We start from the raw sequence: 24,636 nt of genomic DNA, 5'->3' as shown, positions 1-24,636 counted from the left end.
TCCGGTTATTGTTTCTGAGCTGGAGCCTATCCCAGCTGGCATAGGGCGTGAGGCCAGTGCACCGTGGAGCCACACAAATACAACCATACACACACACTATGGGTAATTTTGGAATGGCCAATTAACCTGACTTCTCCTTTCGGCTTCTCCCTTCAGGGGTCGCCACAGCGAATCAATTGCCTCTATCTAACCCTGTCTTCTGCATCCTCTTCTCTCACACCAACTACCTTCATGTCCTCTTTGGTCTTCCTCTTGGCCTCCTGCCTGGCAGCTCAAAACTCAGCATCCTTCTACCAATATATTCACTATCTCTCCTCTGGACATGTCCAAACCATCTCAGTCTGGCCTCTCTGACTTTATCTCCAAAACCTCTAACATGTGCTGTCCCTCTGATGTACTCATTCCTGATCCTATCCTTCCTGGTCACTCCCAGAGAGAACCTCAGCATCTTCATCTCTGCTACCTCCAGCTCTGTCTCCTGTCTTTTCCTCAGTGACACTGTCTCTAGAGCAAACAACATCGCTGGTCTCACCACAGTTTTGTACACCTTTCGTTTTAGCTGAAACTCTTCTATCACACATCACACCTGATACTTTTCTTAACCCGTTCCATCCTGCCTGTACACGCTTCTTCACCTCTTTTCCACACTCTCCATTGCTCTGGACTGTTGACCCTAAGTACTTAAAATCCTCCACCTTCTTGATCTCTTCTCCCTGTAACCTCACTCTTCCATTTGGGTCCCTCTCATTCACACACATGTACTCTGTCTTACAGCGGCTAACCTTCATTCCTGTCCTTTCCAGAACAAACCTCCACCTCTACTTTGAACTCCTCTGTCACACCTACACACACCTCACCACTGTCTTACAGTCCTCATGCATGTCCTGCACTGCTCTAACATACTTCTCTGTCACTCCAGACTTCCTCATACAATACCACAGTTCCTCTCTGGGCACCCTGTCATAAACTTTCTCCAGATCTACAAAAACACAATGCAGCTCCGTCTGGCCTCTTTACTTCTCTATCAACATCCCCAAAGCAAATACTGCATCTGTAGTAGTTTTGGCCAATTAACCTGAATAATTACAAATATCTTCACATGGCAATTATAGATAGAATAGAATATAGAATTTTAACAAACATTATTTTGTGCAATTCAACTTACAACTTCTCAGAACCAATTGTGTACTTGTCTCCAACAGTTACAGTCCTCTCCAGGTGAATGTGAAAAACCACATAAAGCCTAGCTATTTCTACTACTACTATAACACTACTACTAAAGACAGAATACCCTCTTCAGAATCAAAGGGTTTCCTGGACTACTCTATAAATCTTCTCATCTTTTTCGTGCCTCTTCCCCAGCAGCTGCACATTTTTTGCATTATGGTGCCTGTTACAAACCCTGGATCATGATGGAAAAGGGAACAGCACGGTACATAGAACCTAATGGTGCTATTAATGGTGCAGTTGTTTATTAATACAAATGTAAATAAAAAATACGTAACATGTATAGGACTCTAACTTAGGAGACAGGACCGATGGGTGATGCTCAATACAAAGAAATAGAAGATGACTCATTCAATTTGATCTGGGAATTAACTATTTCTCCAACAAAGAATAAATACATGAGGGAGTCAGCAACACAATGCCTGTTGTATCTAAACAAAAGGAAAAACGTAACGACAAACGCATTTTAGGGTCTTTTTGTCAATTTGAAACTATCCCTGGCCCAGTCCCTCCTCAAAACTCCCGAGTGCCTCAGTTAACACAGTCCAAAGTGTTGCAATTCCTTGAAGCACAAGGAGCTGTACTGTATGTCTAAATGACCGTCATCCTTACTGGTGTTTATGTAGTCTGATCTCCAACCTAAATCCCAGTGATTGGTGGACTGATGAAGGATGACACAAACCAGTAGGTGGAAAATGCTGGAGATCCACATCCAGGTAGTCCATGCTGTTTTCTGGATCCAACCAGGTGCTGGAGGTCCCACGCTGCAGTTACCATAGAAAAACTACACAACACATTTGTACATAGGAACTAGTGCTGACTGATGTCTAAATGTTCCCCTTTCTGCCACAACCCCCATCATCAAGCACTGCTCCACACCCGCATCTCCAACATTCATCGCTTTGATGTCACCCATTTCATTCTTGTAATTATAGATTAAAATTTAATAAATAACGACTTTCGTACAATTCAGTTTACAAACAACCACTCAGAACGCATTTTATTTGTCAGCTGGGGACTGTGCTACATTTTGCAGTTGGCAACATTTGATAACAAGAAGGGAAGCGTAAAAGCTACTTGCCAAAAATGAAACAGAATGCTCATAAGCAGTCTACTGTATTGTATAGCAGTTCTATCAAACTGACAACTATCTGATCTCATATGTATTAAGTTTTCTTGATAAATAAAACCCTTCATTGGACACCTTTGTCAACCTCTCCTGGGCTGTTGCAGTTTAGTTCCATGCATCTCTGGCTTGGGCTTAGATGCATAAATCTGCAGCAAAAAAAAAAAAAAAAACCTATCCAGATGGCATTGAGAGTTGTCAGAAACACCTGGAATATAAGATAAACTTTATTTATCCCACAATGATGAAATTTAATTGCTTCAGCAGAAAAAAGGGCGTTCAAGAGTGCAGTATAACAGGATTGGAAGATTGGGCCTCAAAAATGACAAAAGATGACATGAAGACAAGTGACAAGGCTAAAAAAAAAAAAGATCGAACATGTAGTATGTGAAAGAAATTTTACAGAGTTCATAAAGTCCTAGTGGCAGTTGAGATGAATGACCTGGGGAGGCATTCTGCTGTACATCGTGGGCGCAGCAGTCTGTTACTGTAGGAGCTACTTATTGCCCCCACAGTCACATGTAGGGGGTGGGAAGTGCTGCCCACTGGCTATCATCCTCTTCCCCACCCCCTCTATGGAATCCAGTAGTGATGGGTAGATGAGGCCTCATGAAGGCAAATTCCCCAAACTGTACAGGTATTGATACTGACACCTACTGGATCTTAAGAATCATTACAAGCAACTTCGTTAACAGACCTTGAATAATGTGTACAGTGATATAATTTAAGTTATTGCACTTTGTTGTATATAGTAATATTCTATAGCTTGAGTTGTATATACACTTGTGATTTCCAAAATATACTGTCAATAAATAATAAATATGTGTAATAAAATGAAAAATCAAGGTGAACGTGTTGTGAATCACTTGACTGAGCATTTTTTGTACAGTTTTATTTTAAAAAATGAGGAGTTCAAATTTTTGCTATTTTAGTGCAGAAGATTGGACCCTGGAACATGAATTGGAATATTGATGTTTATTGTTGCAGGACAAAAAGTGCTTAGTAAAAGTTCATCATCAGTCGTCAAACACCTGATGCCCTTTAGTCATATACTGCAAGTAAAATAGTAACAAAAATGTGTCTACAGCATACAACTAGATATATGTGACTGATTATATGAACAAGTATTACATGTTTAAGTATTCCTGGGAAATTTTCCTTGGAAATTGAAACTTAATTCAAACTAATAAAATACTGGCTGTCACAGACCTGAACACAAGCAGCAAATTTTAAAAATGGCCTATTTAATAAAAGTGTCAGACACTCAGTAAACATTCTGTGATTGTCAAAATGCTGAGTGGTACATTATTACAGGAACACAAATTAAAAACGCATGTAATAATATATTTATACATAATGACACATATAAAATAGAATCAAATCACATAAAAATAACTTACTATTTCTAAAGAATATGACAAGGTGCGAAAACAAATACATGACTAGCAGTTTAAGTCCTGTATTCGAATGTCACCAACATGACCATGTTTGCTCAAAGATCATATTCATTGTCTAAATCATGAAACATTTAAAAAAACAACTTAAATTATTCATCATTTTTATTTTTTTCAACATTCCACAGTAAGTTTTGTTTACAAATGCTTACATCTTTATTGTTAAATTAAGAGTACTCAGACTTTAATTTCTAGACTATGCCCATCCCTCAACTCAGGGAGGGACTTCACCATATCTACTTTGAAAAGACCTATATTGAATCTTACTGAATTTCATAAAGCCAGTTCCTCAATGTCGTCATCAAATGAAGTGATGGCACAGACGGCTGGTCTACTATCTGCAACATGTAAGGTATTCAGGGAGGATGTTTGATGGTTGGAAGATCCTGAGTTGAAGGTGAGCAGCCCTTCCCTTCCTGAGCATACATTATTGGTAGCTGGAGAATTGTCTAAGATGTCCATTTTATTGAAAGTGCCCACATTGCCACTTGAAGGTTTTGCTCCAAATAGCTCCTGCATGAGTCTAGATTTCTTGTCCTTCCCCATTCCTCTGTCTTTCTCTTTTTGTTTATCTGTCTCAGCCTCTTTTGGTCTAAAAACACCTATACCCTCTAAAGCAGAGTACCTTTCTTCTCTGGGTGGAGGTGGAGGGAAGCCTAAAAAACCTTGAGAAGTTATATTTCCAAAAGATGGTGCATAGCTTCCAAATGCCAGGTCATCACTGGAGGTAAGGGAGCGTAGTGTTCTCCTCCCTACTCTGGCTGGAAGAGCTCCACTCTCTGTGTCTGATCTACTACCATCCTTGCTTCCAGGAGCATCATCCAAACCATCATACGTCTCTGACGCTGTGAGGTTAAAAATGGAAGAGCTATGTTTCCTCTGCTCAGAAGGATAAGGAGAAGATGAGTTACTTGTTCCCTTATTGAACTCATAAGGACTAAACACAGTGTCCTGAGCTCTCCGGTTCTGTTCATCAATTTCATGCATCTTAGCAAGCAGCTGGTCTTTCTTGTGACGCGCTTCGTCTGTCGTTTGTTGGTTGACAATAACATCCTGATTCCGATTCCTCACCTCAACATGGTCCTGCTTCCTATTGTTCTCCTCCTGCTTTGACATCAAACTTGTCCTCTTTCCAACCTTTTCCTCTGTGGACATAACATAAAGCATTACTGGTGCTTTACCATGCATTTCACTGATTCCACACAGGAGGGATGATTATCTTACCATCTCTTGGTATCTGTGCTTTCTTCTCTAGAAAGTTTGGCTCCCAAATTTCAGTCTGTTTTTCCCTTTTTTCCTTAGCCTGCTCTTGGTCTCTCATCTTCTGATGGGGCTCCTTGAGAAGTTTCTCGTCTGCTTTTGGCAGTTGGCCCACATTCTCCTGCTGACATTCAGAAAAACTTTCTATGAGGACACGTGGATATTGGAAAGAAGTAAAGTGGAGTTACTTCACTCTACCTTGAGGGATAGGTATTCATCAGCTGCATGTTCACTGTGTTCATTGGCATTGATGATATCAGGTGGAGGTGTAGGGAAATCCAGACTAGATACCCTGCCTTTAGTCTGTGTTGTCTTAGTGTTGGTCCTACTCGGAACTTTGGGAAACAAAACAAGCTATAAAGCTAAATTAATTTTGCTAACGATCCTCAAAGCCATGACCAAAAAGTTACCAAATTAATTCTGTACCAGTCGGCTTCGGCCTACCTTTCCGCTTTGAACCATTGTCAATATCATTTCTGAATGAAGGCTTCATCATGCGGTTGGCGTAGATGTTCATGGTATGTAGTTCTCGCTCTTTCTCCTAGTAATGAAATGAAAATGTCATTTACTGAAAGATTTTTTTCTATTTATTTATGAACAAACACCAAACAGTTTTGTTTCATCTGGTATTTTTGCATGTATTTTTGTGTATATGGACCTTGAGTTTATTGGTCAGTCGCTCCAGCTCCTCCTGCAGAGTCCTGATCTCCTCCTGAGCGTTGAGAGTCTTCTTTCTCTCTGCAGCCAGCTGTCTCTTGTAACTACTGGTGCTAAGCTCCATGCTGCGCTCCAGGTCCTTAAAACACGCAGAATGACAAATATCTTGTCAAACTTCTATATGGCAAAAAGGAACTCAAGTTTGACTTTGAAACAGATTTGAGATTTTTATAAATTTAATGGAAACACTTAAGCATCACATCAAGTTAGTTAAAGTTCATGGATATCAATTTGCAATATCGTTTCTCACTAGGTTGATGACTATCCGTTATGATTGTTACATCTTTTTTTTTCATCAAATTATACGATGTACATCAATAAAGATTTTCAACTTGACAAGATCTGTTCAGCAAGATACGAAGTGTGAATTAAGTGTTATCTCATTTTTTTTAACTAGTGTGTATTTGTCTGCAAATGTATACAAATCACATTTGTAAAATACATTAAAAAGGTTATGGGTGAGATCTGGGATAAATGAAGGAAAGCAACAACAAATGTACCTTTATCTTTCCTTCAGCTTGTTGTGACCTTGCCTTCTCTTCCTCTAGCTTACGACTCAGCTCATTTCTAGCTCCTAACTCTCGCTTGTCAACCAGCTTCTTCAACCGTTCGCTGGTTGCTTGACTTCTGAGCAGCTGCTCCTCTCGTTCCTTTAGCTGATGTTCTGCTGCCCGCTCCCTCTCCTGAGATCGCCTGAGCCGCTCGCGCAGCACGTGGGTATCGTTGTTGTGGCGTGCCATCAGCTGGACGATCTCGTTTTCTGTGCCATCAAAACGCTGCAGAGCTTTCTCTTGACGCACCTGAAGCTGCAACGTGGAAAGGTCAACATTAAATATGAGTGTGTCAAAGATGTTCAACGCAAGTAGAAAACATAATTGGTAAGAGATTATGTGACTGATTTTCAGTTTCAACTAGTTTTCCATCTACCTGTTTAAGTATTCGATTCTCTTTCTGGAGCTCATCAATGCGCTGTTGTAGCTCAGCAAGTGCATTATGCAATTCATTGATCTTCAGCAGGCGGGCTGACAGCATTCTCTTAGTGACCAGGTCTAGGTCTTTAGGGGGTGTGGAGTCCATGTTTTGTGAATGGATTACTCTTCGACGTCTTTGTTTCAGGTGTTGGACACCAAGACGCTCCGAGCAAGACCTACCCTGACGTAACACACCACCTGCGACGGACGGAAACACATATGTAAAAATCCCTTAAAGATAAAGACACTGAACAATTTTATTGGGATTTAGTGAAACACATAGACAAGGACATTTAGCAGTAGTAAACATAAAATACTGTTGATGCTAAAAATTATTTGAAATTAAGTTTTACTTATGGGAAAATTCTGCATGCTAAAGTATGAGTCAAAGTTAAGGGTAAATTAAGGAGGATTTTGTTTTGTACAAATATTATCATGTTTAACTTACATAACAATAAACTTCATCTCCAACCATCAATCCATCTATCATTTCTTCTTTATATACCTGTTTTGTAGAGGGAGTTGCTAGAAATCCTCTTGGCTCGCATTTCTGTTTGAGGAGTAGGAGATGGAGTCCGAGACCGTGAGTATGTTGAGAAAGAACCTTCTGAGGGTGATGCACTCTCACACTCCTCAGAGTAAAAAGATCGACTACTTCTTACTGCTTCTCCGTCCGATACCTGGTCCTGGTCTGGATCCGGACGTCTGATTCTGGTTTTCGACCTACTCTCAGCGCATTCGTTTTTTTCATCCTCATTTTGGCTTTTGTCGTCTTTGTTCTTTTTGTACTGTTCAAAAGATGACTGTTGAGATTCATTCTTGGTACTCCAGAGTGACTGGCGACTTTGAGCATTTCTGTTGTCCTTGTATGGATCTGTTAGTTTTTCGGATTCCATGATGTCACTTTGAGAAGAAATGAAATAAACCATAAAAAGGATGAAAATACAATAAACACATCAGGATTTCTTTCAGTTACAATCCAAAAAATTAAAATTTATAGAATGCACCATATCTGAACTAACAGACTTTGATTATTTAGCCCATAAATAAATTGATCTCAGAAACTTGGCTCCAAATCTCAAAATATATCCAAAACAGTAAGAAGAGGGACGGCCGACTGCCCTCTGTCAGGTTTTTTGGATTGTGTCTCGGTAACTAAGCAACATAACACATAAGACGGAGAGAATTTTCCATGAGACGAAATGATGCATGATATGACTTATTCACCACCACTGGCACCATACACAAAACAAAAAACCTGCCCCTGTCTTCCATATGGACTTATTAACAGTCTGAATATCAATGCTAACTCTGCTAACATGTTTAGGAAAAAGAAAAAGAGGCTTATTTGGAACATGAACACGAACATTTTTTTCACAGCACACAAATCCTACATTAAACATTTCCACACTTGCCCCTCCATATTTGTATGTGTTTGAAATATAACTCATTTAAAGAACCAGAAAATTCACATTTCAGTTGTTATTTGTAATAAATCAAGACCATGAGCACAAAGGTCAGAATTCAGCATTATAATAACTATACTAATGGCATGCACAACACCATCTCCCTAAATATAGATGAAAATAATCGTAAGACAAGCAGGGAAGAAAAATCCTCTTTTTGAAAATGCTTCTACAGTTTGTAAACAGTTTTATTGACTCTTCCCAGGCCCAAAGGCCTTCTTTTTGTACAAATTCTCAATGAATTCTTCAGAATCTGAACTATTTTGTTAGACTAACGCATAAATGCAACCAGACAGACATGAAATATAAACTCATCAGCAGAGCAAAATTTCGTTTCTTTTTTCTCTCCACCTTTTACTCACTCCTTACTTTTACTTACTCCTCTTTTATTCACTCAAAACTAATTTATTTTACAATATCAGTGGCATTGCTGATCAATGGTGTTTGATGACAAAAATAAGTGTGGAGTCAGTGTTATGAATTAAATGTTACTTACATGTCTTCAGTCAATAATAAAATGAACAAGCCTTTAACCAGACCTGAGTCTCTTCATTCACACCAGCCGCATCACAGCCCTGACAGCTCCGTCTGCTGACAGTAACCGGTTCTGAACAATCCAGCCACAACATCACTGGTGAAAATATGTTTAAACACATAAAAGTCACTAATGAAGGGTTTACCAGAGCAGGGTGACAGTGGCCCTGTCTGTCTGTCTGTCTCTCTGTCTGTCTGTCTGTCTGTCTGTCTGTCTCTCTGTCTGTCTGTCTCTCTCTTTGTCTCTGCATGACACGAACAGACGGTGTTCAAGCGGACAGCATGTCGTTGACATGTCGATTGTTTTGAAGAGATCACTTAGCTATAATAGCATGTTGAACGAACCACATCTCCATGGCGCCTTTATTCGCAAGAGCAACTTATCGTGAAGATGAGGAAAGACTGAATCCCAAACAAAAACAGTGGTTCTACTTGTACTTTGACGGTAATTTTAACATTAGCAGATTAGCAGAGGAATGGCTTCTTGATCGCTTATGGCGCTAGCATAGCATCAGAAAATATCAACAGGTGGGACACGGGTTAGCCGCTACCGATAAATGTCTACTGGTGGCCTCCAATCCTTCCCACTTTGCTGTTTTTTGTTTCACTTTGGACAAACGAACATCTTTTTTCTTACCCGCCATCACTGAACGTAGCTATACAGCTTCAGGTAGCAGGAAGCTAGCTTGAACCTTAGCTTAGCAAAATTAGCTCCTATCAACAATAAAAGAGTATGTTTTGTTCTTTTAGAGGAAAACCGTCATGGCTAACAGTTCAACATATCCATTTACAGTTATATGCAGGAGGAAAAAATGAGACAGATTGATCCTCACCGTCAACGAAGTTAGAAATGTATTTTAAGCCCACGCCGAGAGGATCGATCCAGTAACACCGCTGACGCCGTACCATGGCAACCGCAGCACCGCCAGCACCGTCATACTGTCACCACAGGGGGCGCTGTTGCACGGGTTTAAGTTTAGGTGACTATCACAACGAGGAAGCCCCGTTTATTAATAATCAATAATTAATAAACCACCCTTAATGTCCCTTATGAACACTATCACTGTCATACAGCAGTATCGCTACAGTTTAAACCCAAACTAGCACATATTTTAGGGCAAATATTTCATCTTCTTCTCCGTTCAGCTTTTCCCTTCAGGGGTCACCACAGCGAATCAGTTGCCTCCATCTAACCCTGTCCTTTGCATCCTCTTCTCTCACACCAACTACCTTCACGTCCTCTTTCACTACATCCATAAACCTCCTCTTTGGTCTTCCTCTAGGCCTCCTGCCTGACAGTTCAAAACTCAGCATCCTTCTACCAATATGTTCACTATCTCTCCTCTGGACATGTCCAAACCATCTCAGTCTGGCCTCTCTGACTTTATCTCCAAGACCTCTAACATGTGCTGTCCCTCTGATGTACTCATTCCTGATCCTATCCTTCCTGGTCACTCCCAGAGAGAACCTCAGCATCTTCATCTCTGCCACCTACAGCTCTGTCTCCTGTCTTTTCCTCAGTGACACTGTCTCTAGACCAAACAACATCGCTGGTCTCACCACAGTTTTGTACACCTTTCCTTTCATTTTAGCTGAAACTCTTCTATCAAGGGCTTTTATCCAAGGGCAAACATTTGATGCCACGGCAATATTCATATTTGAAATCATCTTGTCACAAATAGTTCAAATGCTAAACTTGTTAAACACAATGTTAGTGCCATTTTGTCTGGCTCTGGGTTGATCCAATGTTATCCTGCATTTTGAGTAGAAAGAGTTTTCAGTCCTACATTTTTCTAGGGAGTAGAGCCTCCGCAAAAACTACATAATTTGTTGGATTATATTTTCCAGCAAAACTAGCTGCCATTATGGCCACAAATCTTCTAATTTTGTACAGTAATAGGAAATATTTACAAAATAATTTCTCATCTGTATGATCCTACATGAAAACAGAGTGAAAGCGGGGAAAAAAAAATTGGATATGTAGCCTTATTTCAAAAGAGGAGGGGTTCCTTTATTTTAATTAAATTCGAAAAATTCTTTTAAAATAAAAAGCAAATATTTGCCAGTAAAAATATTTATTTGGAATTTATTGTATGAATAAAGCAGATGACAGCATATACAAATTTCTTTCAACAGACAATTGATAAAACTACCTCTTTATTTAATCAAATGATGTTTAATTTTTTTAACTTTAAGGAACATGGGGTGTTATGCTAATATTTGTATGCTGACAACTTTAAAATATTTAAAGTTAGAGTTAAGGCATTTTGTAATGCAACACAAATGTAATATTCATTGTACATCTCCAGAAAGATCAAGTTTTGTGATAATTACATATGCTTAACTTTTTTTTAGAGTAGTCATACAAACACCAACATAAAGAGAAATAGGCATGATTCCTGTAGGCAACTAACCCAAAGTTCTCAACGGTCATTGTCTGGTTAAACTAACCTATCCTCTGACATCAGGCAGGTACATTGCAGTTTACCAACATGACCAGGATTGTGACATTGGCATTCTGAAGTTGGGTCAGTCCATCAGACAAGTTACCAAGATGATGAATGCTCATCTTTCCACAATAGTACATGTACACTAGTATAATGCTGCTAGGGGAACAACAGTGTGGTACGTCTGCATCACGGTCAACCTCATGTATTAACCAGGATTGGGATGAGCCTACTCAGAAACAGGTTCTTACAGCTATTGCTGATACCACTGGCATGCATATTGGACCTGACATGTACATACCCAAATAATATTTAGCAACTACCACATTCATGTTACCATCCACAAACACTGCCTCAGAGCTGTCTCTTCTCTTGTTACCACATTCTCACCTCCAAAGGTGGTTGGTGACCAGACTGCATGGTGACACAGTCACTGGTGCAAAAGGTTACACAACCATAACATAAGCATTTGTAAATACAAACTATTGCTCAAAAGGCAATTCTAGTGAACAGCCAGAACACAATCAAACACAACATTCATGCCCTCAGATAAACCCTCTGAAAGCATTCTGGGGAAACCACTCACCTGGTCCCCCAACAGCCATAACATAGTTTTGTTGCATTTTTATTACAGTCTAATTTTCTAATTATTGACTGTTGCCTCTCATCAGACCTCTGTGCTGATGGAATGTTTCATACTTCTTGTTTTCATCCGGATTCTTTGTTTTTGTTACTGATTAAACCGAGACGAACATTGAAAACTATTTATTTTCACCCAACTCAAGATGCCAACACAAAGCATTGTGATCCGCTTCGTGTAATTTGAGCGTGCATACATTTGGATCTTTTATTGAGTTCATAGTCCTTACAACGACACAACCACGTTGTTTTTGTCATATTTTGAAAATGTTGACCGGAAGTCCACCTCTCCCGCGGGAGATGTGCGTCCGCGGAGTGAAAGTGAGCGCCACATCGGACGGGGACGACGATCATGCGTCTGTTTGAATGAGCAGCTGGAGACACACGTTTTTCTCGCATTGGACTCACACCCGGCAGCCTGACGCGTGTATTTATTCATTTGGAAGTTAACCCGGTTTTGGGATTAAAATGGTCATCAAGGTTTACATCGCCTCCTCCACCGGTTCCATAGCGGTGAGTAGGAACATTTCCCAAGCTTGATGACAGTTGCGTGTAATGAAATGCAACCATATTAAACATTATGGACATCTTGATGCTCGTAAATCCTCCGAATATTATCGGTGTTATGTAACCGAGCTTGTGCTCATCGACCATAGCGAAAGAAATCAGCGGCGTTCACACAGGCAAGCGCTGTTGGAGATAAACATGATCATTCTCTAGGTAGATTGTTTTTATTCCAATACTTTTCAGCTTAGTTAAGTCTTATAATTTCTTCTTTCATTGTGTAGATGTAAAGTGTGTAACAAGTCCTTGTAAAACCTCCGACATGTAGAACAAAGTACGTGTCTGGCGTACAAACAGGTCAGCAGTGATCCACTCCTACAGGTGGGCAGGAGAACAGGAACACGTCCACGGCTTTACTGGAGTTTCTCTTATGGAGTCTGATAATTGTGTTACCATCCATTAAAAATACATGTTAATGCATTCATCCAGTCATTCATGTAATCGACCATTTATTTTCTTCACTACTCATCCTGTTTATGATTGGGGGTTGATGTTACCTCAATAATGTTAGTCAAAAAATTATTACAAGTATTTCCCCAAATCCAAAACTTCTTGTGATTTATCTTGTCAAACTAAGGCTGAGAGTTTTTATTTACCTTAATTCATTCATTCATTCATTCATGTACCATGGACCATTTTTAATTAAAAAACACACATACAGTTTAATGATTTTTTTTAACCTGTTTTATTTAATTTTGTCAGTTACTAATCCTTGCTGCTCTAAATACAGGAATAATATACAATGTTTAAATCTAATTTCTGTGACAAAAAATAATTGTAATCTGCTTCCTATGCCAGCAGACAGTTGTTGTTTTGGTCATTACTTTGACAAGATCAAAATCTGGAATAATACGTTTAGGAACGAGTTCACTTTCTCTTACTTTCAGATCTTTCTCTAAAGCTTCTTAAGAAGTGAGTAAATCGAGAGAAGAATTCTTACAATTGACTTATAATCTTACATAAATTTATGACACTGACTCATGCTAATATATATTATTAGAAAGTTTACTTTCGGTCATGAGAAGTCATCAAATGATTGATTCGATCGACAAAAGTTTTCAACTTCTCGAACATGGAGTTATATATTATTCAATACTCAACTGGACTGTCAGAGACTGAAATGAAAACGGAGGATAAACCCACTCTGGAAATGATGGCTCTTTGCAGCCCAATCCTGTGATGCTTTTTTGGAGTGAAAACAGGTACTTGTCTTTGAGGAGGCCCATCTGATACTAAGTAAAAGCAGAAAATCATCAAACAACACTCCAGTAGGAATGCCTGAAGTCTTAGGTAATGGGACAAATGAGTAATATATTTACTTTATCACGCTCTGTCTTTAGCAGAGGGCAGTATAATCTTTAAGCGTTTACCACAAGTTTTATTTTTAATCCTCTGACGCATATATCCAATACTTGCAGGCTGTCTGTGTTTCACACACACATTCAGACAAAAGACAATCCTGTACGCTTGAATGGATCCAACATTTGGGTCAGTTATGTGAGTGTGGAGCTCATGTGAATGCAATTCACTCTGAATGCTTTTGAATTGAGTTACAGATGATTGAATTAAGAGGAAAGGTGAAGCTGGATCCACCTCAGCTTGTTAGAGGTGAAACTGAATGTGTGTGAGTCAAAGAACAGAATAATACTGTATGGGATACTGGTAGTGTGAGACTGAGATGGAGGAAGACAATGGTACAAATGTAATGATGGTCAGCAGATGGGAAAGTTCAACCCCCCCCCACTCCACCCCCCCCCCCAAAGAAAGCAGCTGATTAATGGGGCAGAAATCAAATTGGGTTAGCCCTTGTCTCTCAGAGTATATGTGGTTATTTCTCATCAGGTTTTACGTTAGTTTGCTATGTTGTGTTTTAAATGCTAGTGCAAGCATAAATACGTTTCTTTAAAAAAAAAAAGCAGCCTCACTTTATCTGGTCTGAGAAATAATAACATTGCTTCTGTTTGTGTAAAAGAGATTAAGACGGCTTGACTGTCAGATTTGTTTCTTAATAAACTTGCAGTCTAAAGCTATTAATAGATTTAATTTTGCCGATTTCCTTTCTTTGTTGCTCTGGTATAACCCAAGTTTTCTCTTTCCCCATGTCTCTCTGCCTGTGGGTTAAGGAATAGTCTAATACCCCCTGCATTTTAGAAAGTACGGTAATCAACAATGCATGCAAGCTCACAACAGTGTGTGTTTTTGCATGATGATAATTTATTGATTTGATTTATTGAACTAACTACAGGACATCTACATAGACTTTTGTTAGTGCTGCATTTTGGTTTGTTCAAATGATTAATTTTAACATTTAATTTTTTAAAGGGCATTTTTCAGAATGTTTCTGAAGAATTAAATTGCTTGTTCTATGAAAGAATATGTGAAATTATTATGCTATTCTGTAATTATATGAGTGGCATAAAAGATCTTCAAATGAGAGTTTTGTAGTTTATTGCAGTTATTTCTAGTCAATATATCGTTCAATGAAATGATTCATCATGTTGAGTCTAGATGCAGGCACACAAGAGGAAAATGCTTCTCCTGACAGTGTGTTTTTGTGTAGGGGGGGTGCTTTTTCATAATTTAGACTCGCGCTGCTGGGACCAGCGATGTAAAAAAATTTCAGACCAAAAAGGGACTCTCAGCCATTTTATTCTTTAACCAGTACAAACAAATATTTCCTTTTAAAGGCCATCAGCATCCCTGCAATTAGTTAATTTCTTGTCAGAGCCCAGATAAAGACATTAAATGGCCACAAATAGAGGATGTGAGACAGATTATTAACTGTATTGTTTGGGTGCATGTATAGCAGCGTGTACAGACCAATCTCACCCTGTCTTTTAGGTAAAACAAGTGTTCCATTGTGTTCCATTAGTATCATTAACATCATGCATTCACACGACAAGATGTACAATTATACCCCAGCTTACGTCATTACATGCTTCCAGGAGACACATGATGCAAGTTGACTTAACTTTTCTCTGGCTAAACCGATAATAACCATTCCCTGTTCTACATTTGAGTGCATTTTCAATAATATGTGGTTAATACGAATCTATATTAATCTTACAAACAACTAAATGTTATTTTTTAATTTAGTAGAGCCGCTTCTTCTGCATTGCGGATCACGGGGGTTGCTGGGTTTTTGTTATTCCTACTCATTGTACAGTAACATGATATTGTGTGCTTTCAATTGGTTGCTAGTATTTTTAAGATTCCAATATGTGCAGTGGACAGACGCAGAGTTGAGATTTTTTAAATTGAAGTTCAGTGTATTTTTTTTTTAAAACCAACGTGTAATTCAAGAATGACGTAGCTCGAACCGAAGTGAGCCGAAGTAAACTTGTACACAGAAGCACACAGGGCAGTAGTGTACCATCGAACTGGGTTCTGACATTCAGTGTCCTGGTTGCTTGTTGGATGTGGGCCTTCATCAGGACAGGCTGCTCTTCGGGGTTTGGCAGCTCAGTAGCTGATGTGATTTGGTGCCTTCTCTCGTTTCCATTCACCCACTCGTTTCTGCATCCTTTCTTACTTCTGTTTGTTTGAACACCTGATGCCTATGATTGTATATCCTGTATTGATTGTATATTGTGTATGGGATTGCATATAGGAGTGTATATATGTACATTGTGTTTTTATTATTGTCTGTATTTTTATGTCTATTTTTGCTTGCACATTGCTGGAGTAGTTGCAGTCGCAACTCACTGCTGCTGTATCTGAGCAGGCATGCCCATGAAAAATAAAAGCCTTGAATCTTGAATTATAGATTTTCAGTTACCGCCTTCTCCATTAAAAATAAAGTAAAACCTGCTTTTAGTGTGCTGGATAATAAATGGTAGCAATCAGACACAAAAAGGAATCTGCCTTGTTGTCATGTCAATGAATGCTGGAGCACACAGCCACAATCCAAAATAGATATGAGTAAGAAAAGACACAAGACTCAACCAAACAACTAGCAGATTATTTTATCAAAGTTTGGCTTTTAAAATGTAGTTGATCATAGCCATTCTTTGTGGAATTCGACCATTATCTCAGTCTGTAGGGGTCATTTCCGGGTACTGAGACTTCCTGCTACAGCACGAATTATAAAACCAATGACTGAAAATTTCTTGTGGATGTGAATGTGGCCCTGAATTCTCCTCCTTCATGTTGACCCTGTGATGACCTGTTTAGGGTCGACTCTCTTCTCAATGTCAGTACAGTACATTGAGAAGACAGGGTCCAGCTGCAGTTTATATAATCACATCCACACACGATGGCAGTATGAGTTCACGGATTAGTGGATTATACGTTTGTTCAGTTTAACTCATTCCTGTCATCTTTTTGTGTTTTTTAATGTACATGTGGATATATTTGCCCAAATCTTCACCTCATCACTTTTTCTTTTTCTGTCTGGGTTTCTTCATTTTCAACATCTGCAGGTAAAGAAACACCAGCAGGAAGTGTTGGGTTTCCTGGAGGCAAATAGAATCAACTTCCAGGAAGTAGACATAACCATGCTGGAGGACCAAAGGCTCTGGATGTACCGTAACATCCCCAGAGACAAGCAACCAGAAAGAGGCAACCCACTCCCTCCACAGATCTTCAGTGAGGATCGCTACTGTGGGGTACAGCAGATATTTGTTTCTTCTTGAGCAAATGTTTATTAAAGAACACTATATTTCCATTCCATGGAATCTCTACAAACTCAGCTCTGAACTTCTATCTGAAATTCTGCACACCTTCTGGTCTTTCCAGGAATATTATGAGGTTTTGTAGGCATTGTATTACGTGTTACCACACTCTGCAATCTGAAGAAATATTGACAACGTCATCTGTTCTCAGGGAAATACTGATAAAATACAAGATGCAAACAACCTGCCGGTCCATTAGTCAAAAGTGTCATTCTTCACTTCATTAATAACTATGCAGTGCCTTTAAGTTATAGTGAAATCATGTAGTAGCTTTACCTTCTGTATGGTATGATTTAATTTATTCAAACTTGACTGGATGACTCCACTGTTTTGCAAACACGGAGCAGCTCAGGATTTAGCCGACACAACCTTGGCACTTGTGTGTACTGTTGATCATGGGTGTAAGGGTGGCATGAATAAATCACATGTCAACTACATTCTTTGTCAAATTAATTCCTAGTCACTGGTACCTAAACACCTACAAAGTCTCTGTTAGATTCCTTAGCCAACAAGATAACATCATATGACCTATTACCCTGAAGGACTATTAATTGGATAAATATGTGCTTTTTTGATAAATTGTATGTATTTATTTAGTATAATTATTTAAAATTGTATTAGAGATGCTTCATATTGATGTAAACACATGTTCAAACTAACCTATAGATGAGTTATCTCAGTTAAGGTTTACCAGTCCATGTCCTCCACCTTGCTTGCTGCTCTGTAATCCCATCGTAATCCAGTGTCTCGGTTGAAGCAGATTATCTGCTCTGCTTGCCGTTCCTCTCACTGGTCACGGTAATCCAACGTCAACTCTAAAATGTTAACACAATTGAATTACATTAAAGGTAGCAGTGGAAGGATGCTTCATCAGCGGTATTTACAACCAGTCATTCAAACCTCTACAGGTGTTATAACACTTTTTTCCTCCTCCTCAGGACTATGAAGATTTCTTCCAGTCGAAAGAGAACAACACTGTGTTTTCATTCCTTGGGCTCAGTTCCCAACCCTCAGTTAAAGTAAGAGAATGGCTTTTCTGGTTGTATGGCATATAAACACAGTAAGAATGCATTAACAGTTGAAGTCTGTTCAGAACGGTGACATTACCTCCTCAGTCTGTCAATAGTTATCGACAATATCAAGCAGAGAAACAAATGCTTTACAAAGAAGAGCATCTATATTTTGTTGCAGAGCTTGACTTGCCTTATACCTTTTTTAATGAAACGACATAAAATTGAATTGCCAAACATCAAATGAGCTTCTTTCTTTTCACTTTAAAGCATGTGTTTGATTTCCCCCTTAGCCTCATGTCTTTTCTGCCCGTCCCCCAGGGGTTGATTGGATAACTAATTAAAATGGCATGATTACATATTAACTGGCAGGATGCTGCCGATGCATCCAGTTTCAATTATATTTCTTGTTTAGTAACAGTGACCAACTATGTAGCATACATGCTCTTTTCAACCTAAATATAACATAAGTCCTAATTTTTCAATCTTTTTTTCTTCTGTTCTCTGATTTACAGGATTCTGAGTCGTAGCTTATCAACTGCTGGCTTGCGACATCCAAGGAACCTTAAAATATGAGGACAAAGCTGCAGCACTTCCCAGGTTCCTTCAAGTGTGACGCCAGCTTGTTGCTAAATGTCAGATGCAATGGATTTCACCCTGTACTCTTAAAAACAACATTCCAACAACACTCCCAAAAGGTGTCTAAATATCAAGAGGCCACAGTTACATAACCACTGGAAGGGATGTCCTTCATGATTTTTCATGTTTAACACACTGTGATGGCAAATATTGGCTGTAGCAACATCTGTGCAAACCAGAGGACCATGTAGCAAACCCCTGCATCAGTAGAGCAGATCTGTGTGTGCTTTAGTTTGTCTGTGTCGGTCACTATCAGCAGCTGCTAATGAAGGATGTATGAAGAGAGAGGCAGCACTTACTGCAGTCTGAAACAACCTGAGACCTAGCCTCTGTGTGTGTGTGTGTGTGTGTGTGTGTGTGCATATGTGCATATGTGTGAGTGAGGAGGGTTTCCACATTAGATGGTGACACTGCAGCTTACAAAAATGCAGATGAGACAAAATTCTAAGAATTATGAAATGTATGAGGGGTGAAACCTTCACCAACATTCGTGCTTGTGTTTTGCCTATAATGTTTTTTGTTGTTATGACTGATTTCCCTACCCTACTATCAAAATTTAAATCTGAATATTTTAAAATGAGTTTCCAAATGTTCAGATTAGTTATGCTTTGTGATAGAGGAAAAAGACATGTTCATTGTTAGTGTTTCAGGGGATTTGCTTGACCTCTTATCAAGACTGCTGCAGACAAAATAAATAAATATATATATATATAAACCAAATTTAGGAGCAAACCACAGATTATGACTCAAAGTCTGCTGGCAGAAGACAGGGGGAAAAAAGTAGATTATTGCGGAGATGATCAACTTGTGAAGCTCCAACTAACCTCCCTATCAGTGCCTGTACTTTGCTTTGTACACTGTTTCCAAAAGAGGAAGAACATACAACATACTAAACAGGAAATGTGAGCAGTCTGCCATCTGTGTGTTTCCATATTATGAACTGAAATGGAGTTCATCCCTGACAACTCTTGTTTCTGTTCTCCAATTTGTATTCTATGTTCTCTCTTCCAGAGATCAATACCAGGCCTCCTTATGAAATTATTGGGAGACAGCAAAACATTATTTCCTGTGTGCTTGTATGTGAAGGATGTATGTATGTCTAGGTCTGGCCCCGCTAAGCCATCCCTCCCCAAAAGCTGTGCCATCATATGAAAGCATTTATCATTATTACTTATTGCCAGTTACCGGTAAATACGTGATTTCATCCAAGATTTATTCTGGTTTCCGCATTAATGAAATTGATATTTCTTCAGTTATATCCCCATTTGTTGTAAAATCGTCATGACATTGTGACCTTTTGTCAATGGACACTAATATGCTTGTTTGGACCACAAACTGTCTGAATGTACTTTACGCTGCACCTCTCCTGCTACCACGATGGTTAAATGTAGCTTTTGTATGAGATTTAGAAATCACTGACACTGAGCTGTCCTTCGTTTGACATAATATCACAGTATTTCAAGTAAACCTGCTTTGTTTCTTTCATGTGCTTGTTATTGTCAAAGTATAAAATTGTAAATTTCAGAAAACTATTGAAGTTCAAGTAAGTGTCTCTATGACTAAAACGAGAAACATCTCTCCAAAAGCATTTTGCAAACATCAAACGGAAGTCCACATCAGTCAATTAGTCATCAAAAGATAAACGTAAGGGGTCAAAATCGAAATTGTGTGAACTAAATAGTGAGTACAGTAGTTAATCCAAAAAAAGAGGACCACATGGTGATGGTTGGACCGCTTGCAGTGACATCTAGTGGCCAGAAAAGGTAAACATCTGATCAAATGATGGTACGAATGGTGGAAAGCCATGTATCTCGTTCTCAGCTAAGCAGTAGTATTAAAGCTACACAGGAAAACAAATGACTGGTGGACAACTACATTGCGCTGGTGGTTCAGTTGCTGATATTTAGTCAGATCGCCTTGGAGCCTGGATGATGTGGAGTTTCCTCTCCAATATCCCAGGCTTTTTGGGGGAGGATCGGGAGCATCCAAGGACATTATGAGCTGACTATATGTTATTATCCTTGAGGGTCTGCCAGTCTGTCACTTTGTCAGTGGCTTTGAAGATGCGACGGATGGAGCAACTGAAATCAATGGCAATGTGTGGATCACTGAGTAGAGAGGAGTCCAGGCGAGGTTGAATCTTGGTGTGCTGGTTGGCTCGCAGCTATAACTTAAGCTGAGCCACCATCAGGTGGTGGTCAGTGTTGCCAAGCTCTGCTCCTCTGAACACACAGCAGTCGGTGACAAACGACTTCCAGCGTCGGGAGATGTGGATGTGGTCCAACTCTTTCCTGGTTCTGCAATCTGGGCTGTGCCATGTCCAGTGATGGATCAGTTTTTGGGGAAACCAGGTATCAGCGACGTAGAGGTTGTGGTGGTAGAGAAGTAGAAGGCGGGGACCGTTGTCATTTGTAAATTTGTCAGCAAAGGTTGTGCCGACAGGTGAGCTTGTGGATCGATCACTGCTGGAAAGAGTGGCATTGGCGTCAGTGAGAATAATGTTGATGTTCTGTGGTGGGGCTTGACCAACAGCCTGATGGAGTCAGTCAAAAAAGGCGTCCTTTGCATCCTCATCAGCGACATCGGTGGTAGCATAGGTAACAATGACTTGCCATGTTGGTGGAGAAAGCGGGCAAACAGCAGTCTGTCGCTCAGAGGATCCAGCTGATGAGGCACTTACGGAGGGCCTTTGGGAAGGCAAGTGCCACGCCATCGAGGCCTGTCCGTCCCGGGGCTGCTCCAGATGTAGCAGTGGTTGCTTGCTGTTGTTTCGCCATTGCCTTCTTGCCATCGTACTTCACAGAGCCGTGCTAGGGTGATGTTGTAGCGGTCGAGCTCTTGACACAGCAAAGTGGCAGCTCCGGGGAAAAGGAATGTCTGGATGTTCCATGTGGCGACACGGGTCCTACGACGAAGGTTGATCCGTATTGGTCGGGGGCAGGCTGAGGTCCGTTACCGTGTTGGTCAGTCCAGCTTCTTTTTCTGGTCAGTTTTGTAACAGGAGTTTCTCTGTTTGGGTTGTCAGCCCTCCGCAGAATAGTCGGCTGGTGGGGCTTCCCCCTCACAGCGTGCCGCTGGGGTCTTTGTTTGTCTGGAATCTACCCTGGAGACCAACCCGCCGTCCAGGAGCAAGCTCCTGACGGTATCGCTCTCCAGGGTCACTGGAACGCACAAGCCTCCTCGCTACACCAGACCCAAGAGAGGGGGACAACTACTGCACGTCTATTTTAAGTTTACCAGTAAGTTTAAGTTTACTGAGAAGAACAAGATTTATAAGGTACGTGTGTGTTCACACACCCTGGCCAGATGTGTTGAAGCTACCAGTCATCGGTAAACAAGCATCAACAAAGAAAATAAAATTCTATAAGACCACCACAATTTTAATACCTATTCACAATCACACTAAATTTTAGATATGGTCAACATACCCTTAATCATTTTAGACTTAAATAAATGTTTAATAGTCACCAAGGTCACAGTGACACTGATATTGGACAAATTTTAAACAATTCATTCTTCAAGAGAATTTTTGTATCAAATTCCCTCAAGATGACCCAGAGGTACTGTGGTTAGAAAGCAGAACATACACGAACACTGAATCAACTTGTACAAATGTCTGACTTCCAGATTTTGTGAGCCTGTTCTCACAACACTTCAATGGCTACAGGCCAATGTGTTGTCGTGGCTGGTGACACCCCATAACCATTGCTTTCTTTTCCTGCTTTGTCTGCAATCTCCCCCCTCCGACTGGTTTGTGTGGTTTTATTTCCTGGTTGGTGGGAGACTAACGGCACCTGATGAGAAGCATAAAGGCTGTCCTCCTCAGGCGTGGCTGTCCTTCTGTCCCGCAAAACTCAACTCCTTATCCTCTGTGGATTTGTTCCCCAGAGCATATACTGTATCCCATTAATTTTGTTTTTTGTTTTAAATTAAAAATAATTGAATGAAATGCTTTAACTTTAACTCAAGCCTACAGGGACTTCTGTTTGTAGCTATGGCTTCAGCAGCTGATCATAGCACTATTTACACAAACAATATATAATATAATTATGTTTTTAACTTTAAGTTGCCAGCTTAGATGTAAATATTTAATATAAGTACTGCAAAACTTAAACAAGAATAAATTAAATTCATGTAGTCAGATTGTAACTTCAAATCTTTAGTTGTTGTAAATCATTTTCATTTTCCATGTTGACCTTATGAAGACACATTGAGTTTAGAACAACATCCTTATTGCTCTATGAGATAACAGCATCTGTATATAGGAAGCACACAATAACAAAACTTTAGGGTGTGACTTTTTTGGATGGCGACTCTTTTTTTGGCCAGGCAGTGTATTTCAACGCTGTCAGCACTTTCTGAGGAACTTGAATAAAACAGGATCTATGACACATGGCTCAGGTTTTTCTATTAAACGACAAAGAAATCCTGAATATTTTTACAATGTGTTTGGGTTAATGGTGCAAAACATTTGCATCAAGGTGAAGTTAAAAGTTTTTCTTCTTGGGGACTGGCATAACAGAATGTATATCTAAGAAAGTTAAGGGGTTTTTTATGTGAGCAAAAGTCATGTCAAAATAAGACAATTGAAAATGCTGAATAAACAAGTCAGTTGGGCAATGTTATGTACGAGTTTTCAACTAATCTGACATTCTGTTCTGGTGAAAAGGAACATGACAGGAAATCTAGTCATCCAAAAACTGCTGAAAAAAAGAAAAGAAAAAAAAAAGGTCCACAAACTTGCACCTGAAACAAAAAATCGTTACTGAAAGACCTAGTTATGATAATAAACAGTACAGCCCCTTCATCTGAAATTCTAATGCAAACCAACCAAAACAAAACCCCACAAAATCAGGACTTACTAGTGTATTTATGCATTTTTAATATTGCCCCCAACAGCCCCTGGGCTCAAGAGTGTTCTGCATAGGCTCTCCAAGAACAAGTCAGACTTCTTAAAGTTCCTCTGGAAGTTAATCAGTGTTATAGAATTTTGAGCACAGTTTTCGACTCATTCCAAATTCAGAGAGCATCACAGGACCAACAGGTTGAGTTTTACTCCAGTCAGGACTCATGGGATGACATGAATGATGACAATAACACATCAAATGCTGGCAACAAATACTTGTTGGACAAACAATGCAAAGCCTGACTTGAGAAATTGGGATATAGTGGGATATAAGTCCAACAAAGCAGGGGGGCCTTGGCTTGGGAGCAACAACACCCATGTGGCAGAAGATAACACCATCTGAACACCAGAACCTAGTCATGAAGGAGGTGTGCCACCAGGAGGAAGCAGCCATGGCAGCATCCCAAACCAAGCCAGGCTGGTGGATGAGGAGAGAAGGTGTGTAGAGGAGTAAGATCAGAGACTGAGACTGAGCTGTGGAGCATGGAGCTGAACAGGCTGAGGTTCATCACCAGAGCCACTCATGAGGTCCTGCCCTCACCAACCAGCTTACACCCCTGGTTTAGAGAAGAACCATTCAGTCCTCATTGAGCCACACCAGCAACCTTCAAACACATCCTGGTCTCATCCAAGGCGGATACACCAGGCGCCACAACTAGGTGCTAAAATGTCCAGCTTCTGAACTGGGGAACAATCAGGTAACTTCCAATGTAAAAGTGCACCCAGTGGAAGTGAGCTGCAGGGACCCCCTCCAATACAAGGCTCCTAATGGAGGTCAGCATCAGAGGACAGGCTCCATGCAAGCACATCAAGAAGCCAGCCAACATTGTTGAAAGTATTAGTCACTCGTGGTGGCTGAAGCAAAAATCCTCGTAAGCATTCCTGGTATTGCAGCATTTGAGGCCACGTAGTCCATGTTTCTTCGTTGACAATGATAGGAATCAATTCTGTTTGCTTTACTTACACAAAATAGGAAGATGGGGGTAATTCTTTAGAACAGGAA

At 39.9% G+C, this 24,636-nt stretch overlaps 2 protein-coding genes across 4 annotated transcripts; one reads left to right on the top strand and one right to left on the bottom strand.

Moving 5' to 3' along the window:
- Positions 1–3,332: 3,332 nt before the first annotated feature.
- On the bottom strand, positions 3,333–9,682 carry lca5 (lebercilin LCA5). 3 transcript variants are annotated; one of them, XM_068342760.1, is made up of 10 exons: positions 9,589–9,665; positions 8,718–8,852; positions 7,261–7,658; positions 6,712–6,953; positions 6,285–6,590; positions 5,726–5,863; positions 5,512–5,608; positions 5,266–5,402; positions 5,032–5,191; positions 3,333–4,952 (listed from the first exon to the last, which is right to left on the bottom strand). In XM_068342760.1, exons 3-10 carry the CDS (start codon positions 7,649–7,651, stop codon positions 4,081–4,083), a joined length of 2,343 nt encoding a protein of 780 aa, XP_068198861.1. In that variant the 5' UTR covers positions 7,652–7,658; positions 8,718–8,852; positions 9,589–9,665; the 3' UTR covers positions 3,333–4,080. The 3 variants fall into 3 exon arrangements, with proteins under 3 accessions (XP_068198861.1, XP_068198859.1, XP_068198862.1); XM_068342758.1 differs by lacking the exon at positions 8,718–8,852 and having other exon boundaries at positions 9,589–9,682; XM_068342761.1 differs by lacking the exon at positions 8,718–8,852 and having other exon boundaries at positions 5,032–5,188; positions 9,589–9,682.
- Positions 9,683–12,146: 2,464 nt separating this feature from the next.
- On the top strand, positions 12,147–20,259 carry sh3bgrl2 (SH3 domain binding glutamate-rich protein like 2). The gene is made up of 4 exons (XM_068342301.1): positions 12,147–12,354; positions 16,827–17,012; positions 18,017–18,097; positions 18,604–20,259. Exons 1-4 carry the CDS (start codon positions 12,310–12,312, stop codon positions 18,616–18,618), a joined length of 327 nt encoding a protein of 108 aa, XP_068198402.1. The 5' UTR covers positions 12,147–12,309; the 3' UTR covers positions 18,619–20,259.
- The last annotated feature ends 4,377 nt before the right edge of the window (positions 20,260–24,636 follow it).

The sequence above is a fragment of the Antennarius striatus genome, chromosome 19 (assembly GCF_040054535.1).
Source record: "Antennarius striatus isolate MH-2024 chromosome 19, ASM4005453v1, whole genome shotgun sequence".
Taxonomy (NCBI): domain Eukaryota; kingdom Metazoa; phylum Chordata; class Actinopteri; order Lophiiformes; family Antennariidae; genus Antennarius; species Antennarius striatus.
Note: the sequence above shows the minus strand (reverse complement) of the source record. Positions and strands in the feature narration are given on the sequence as shown.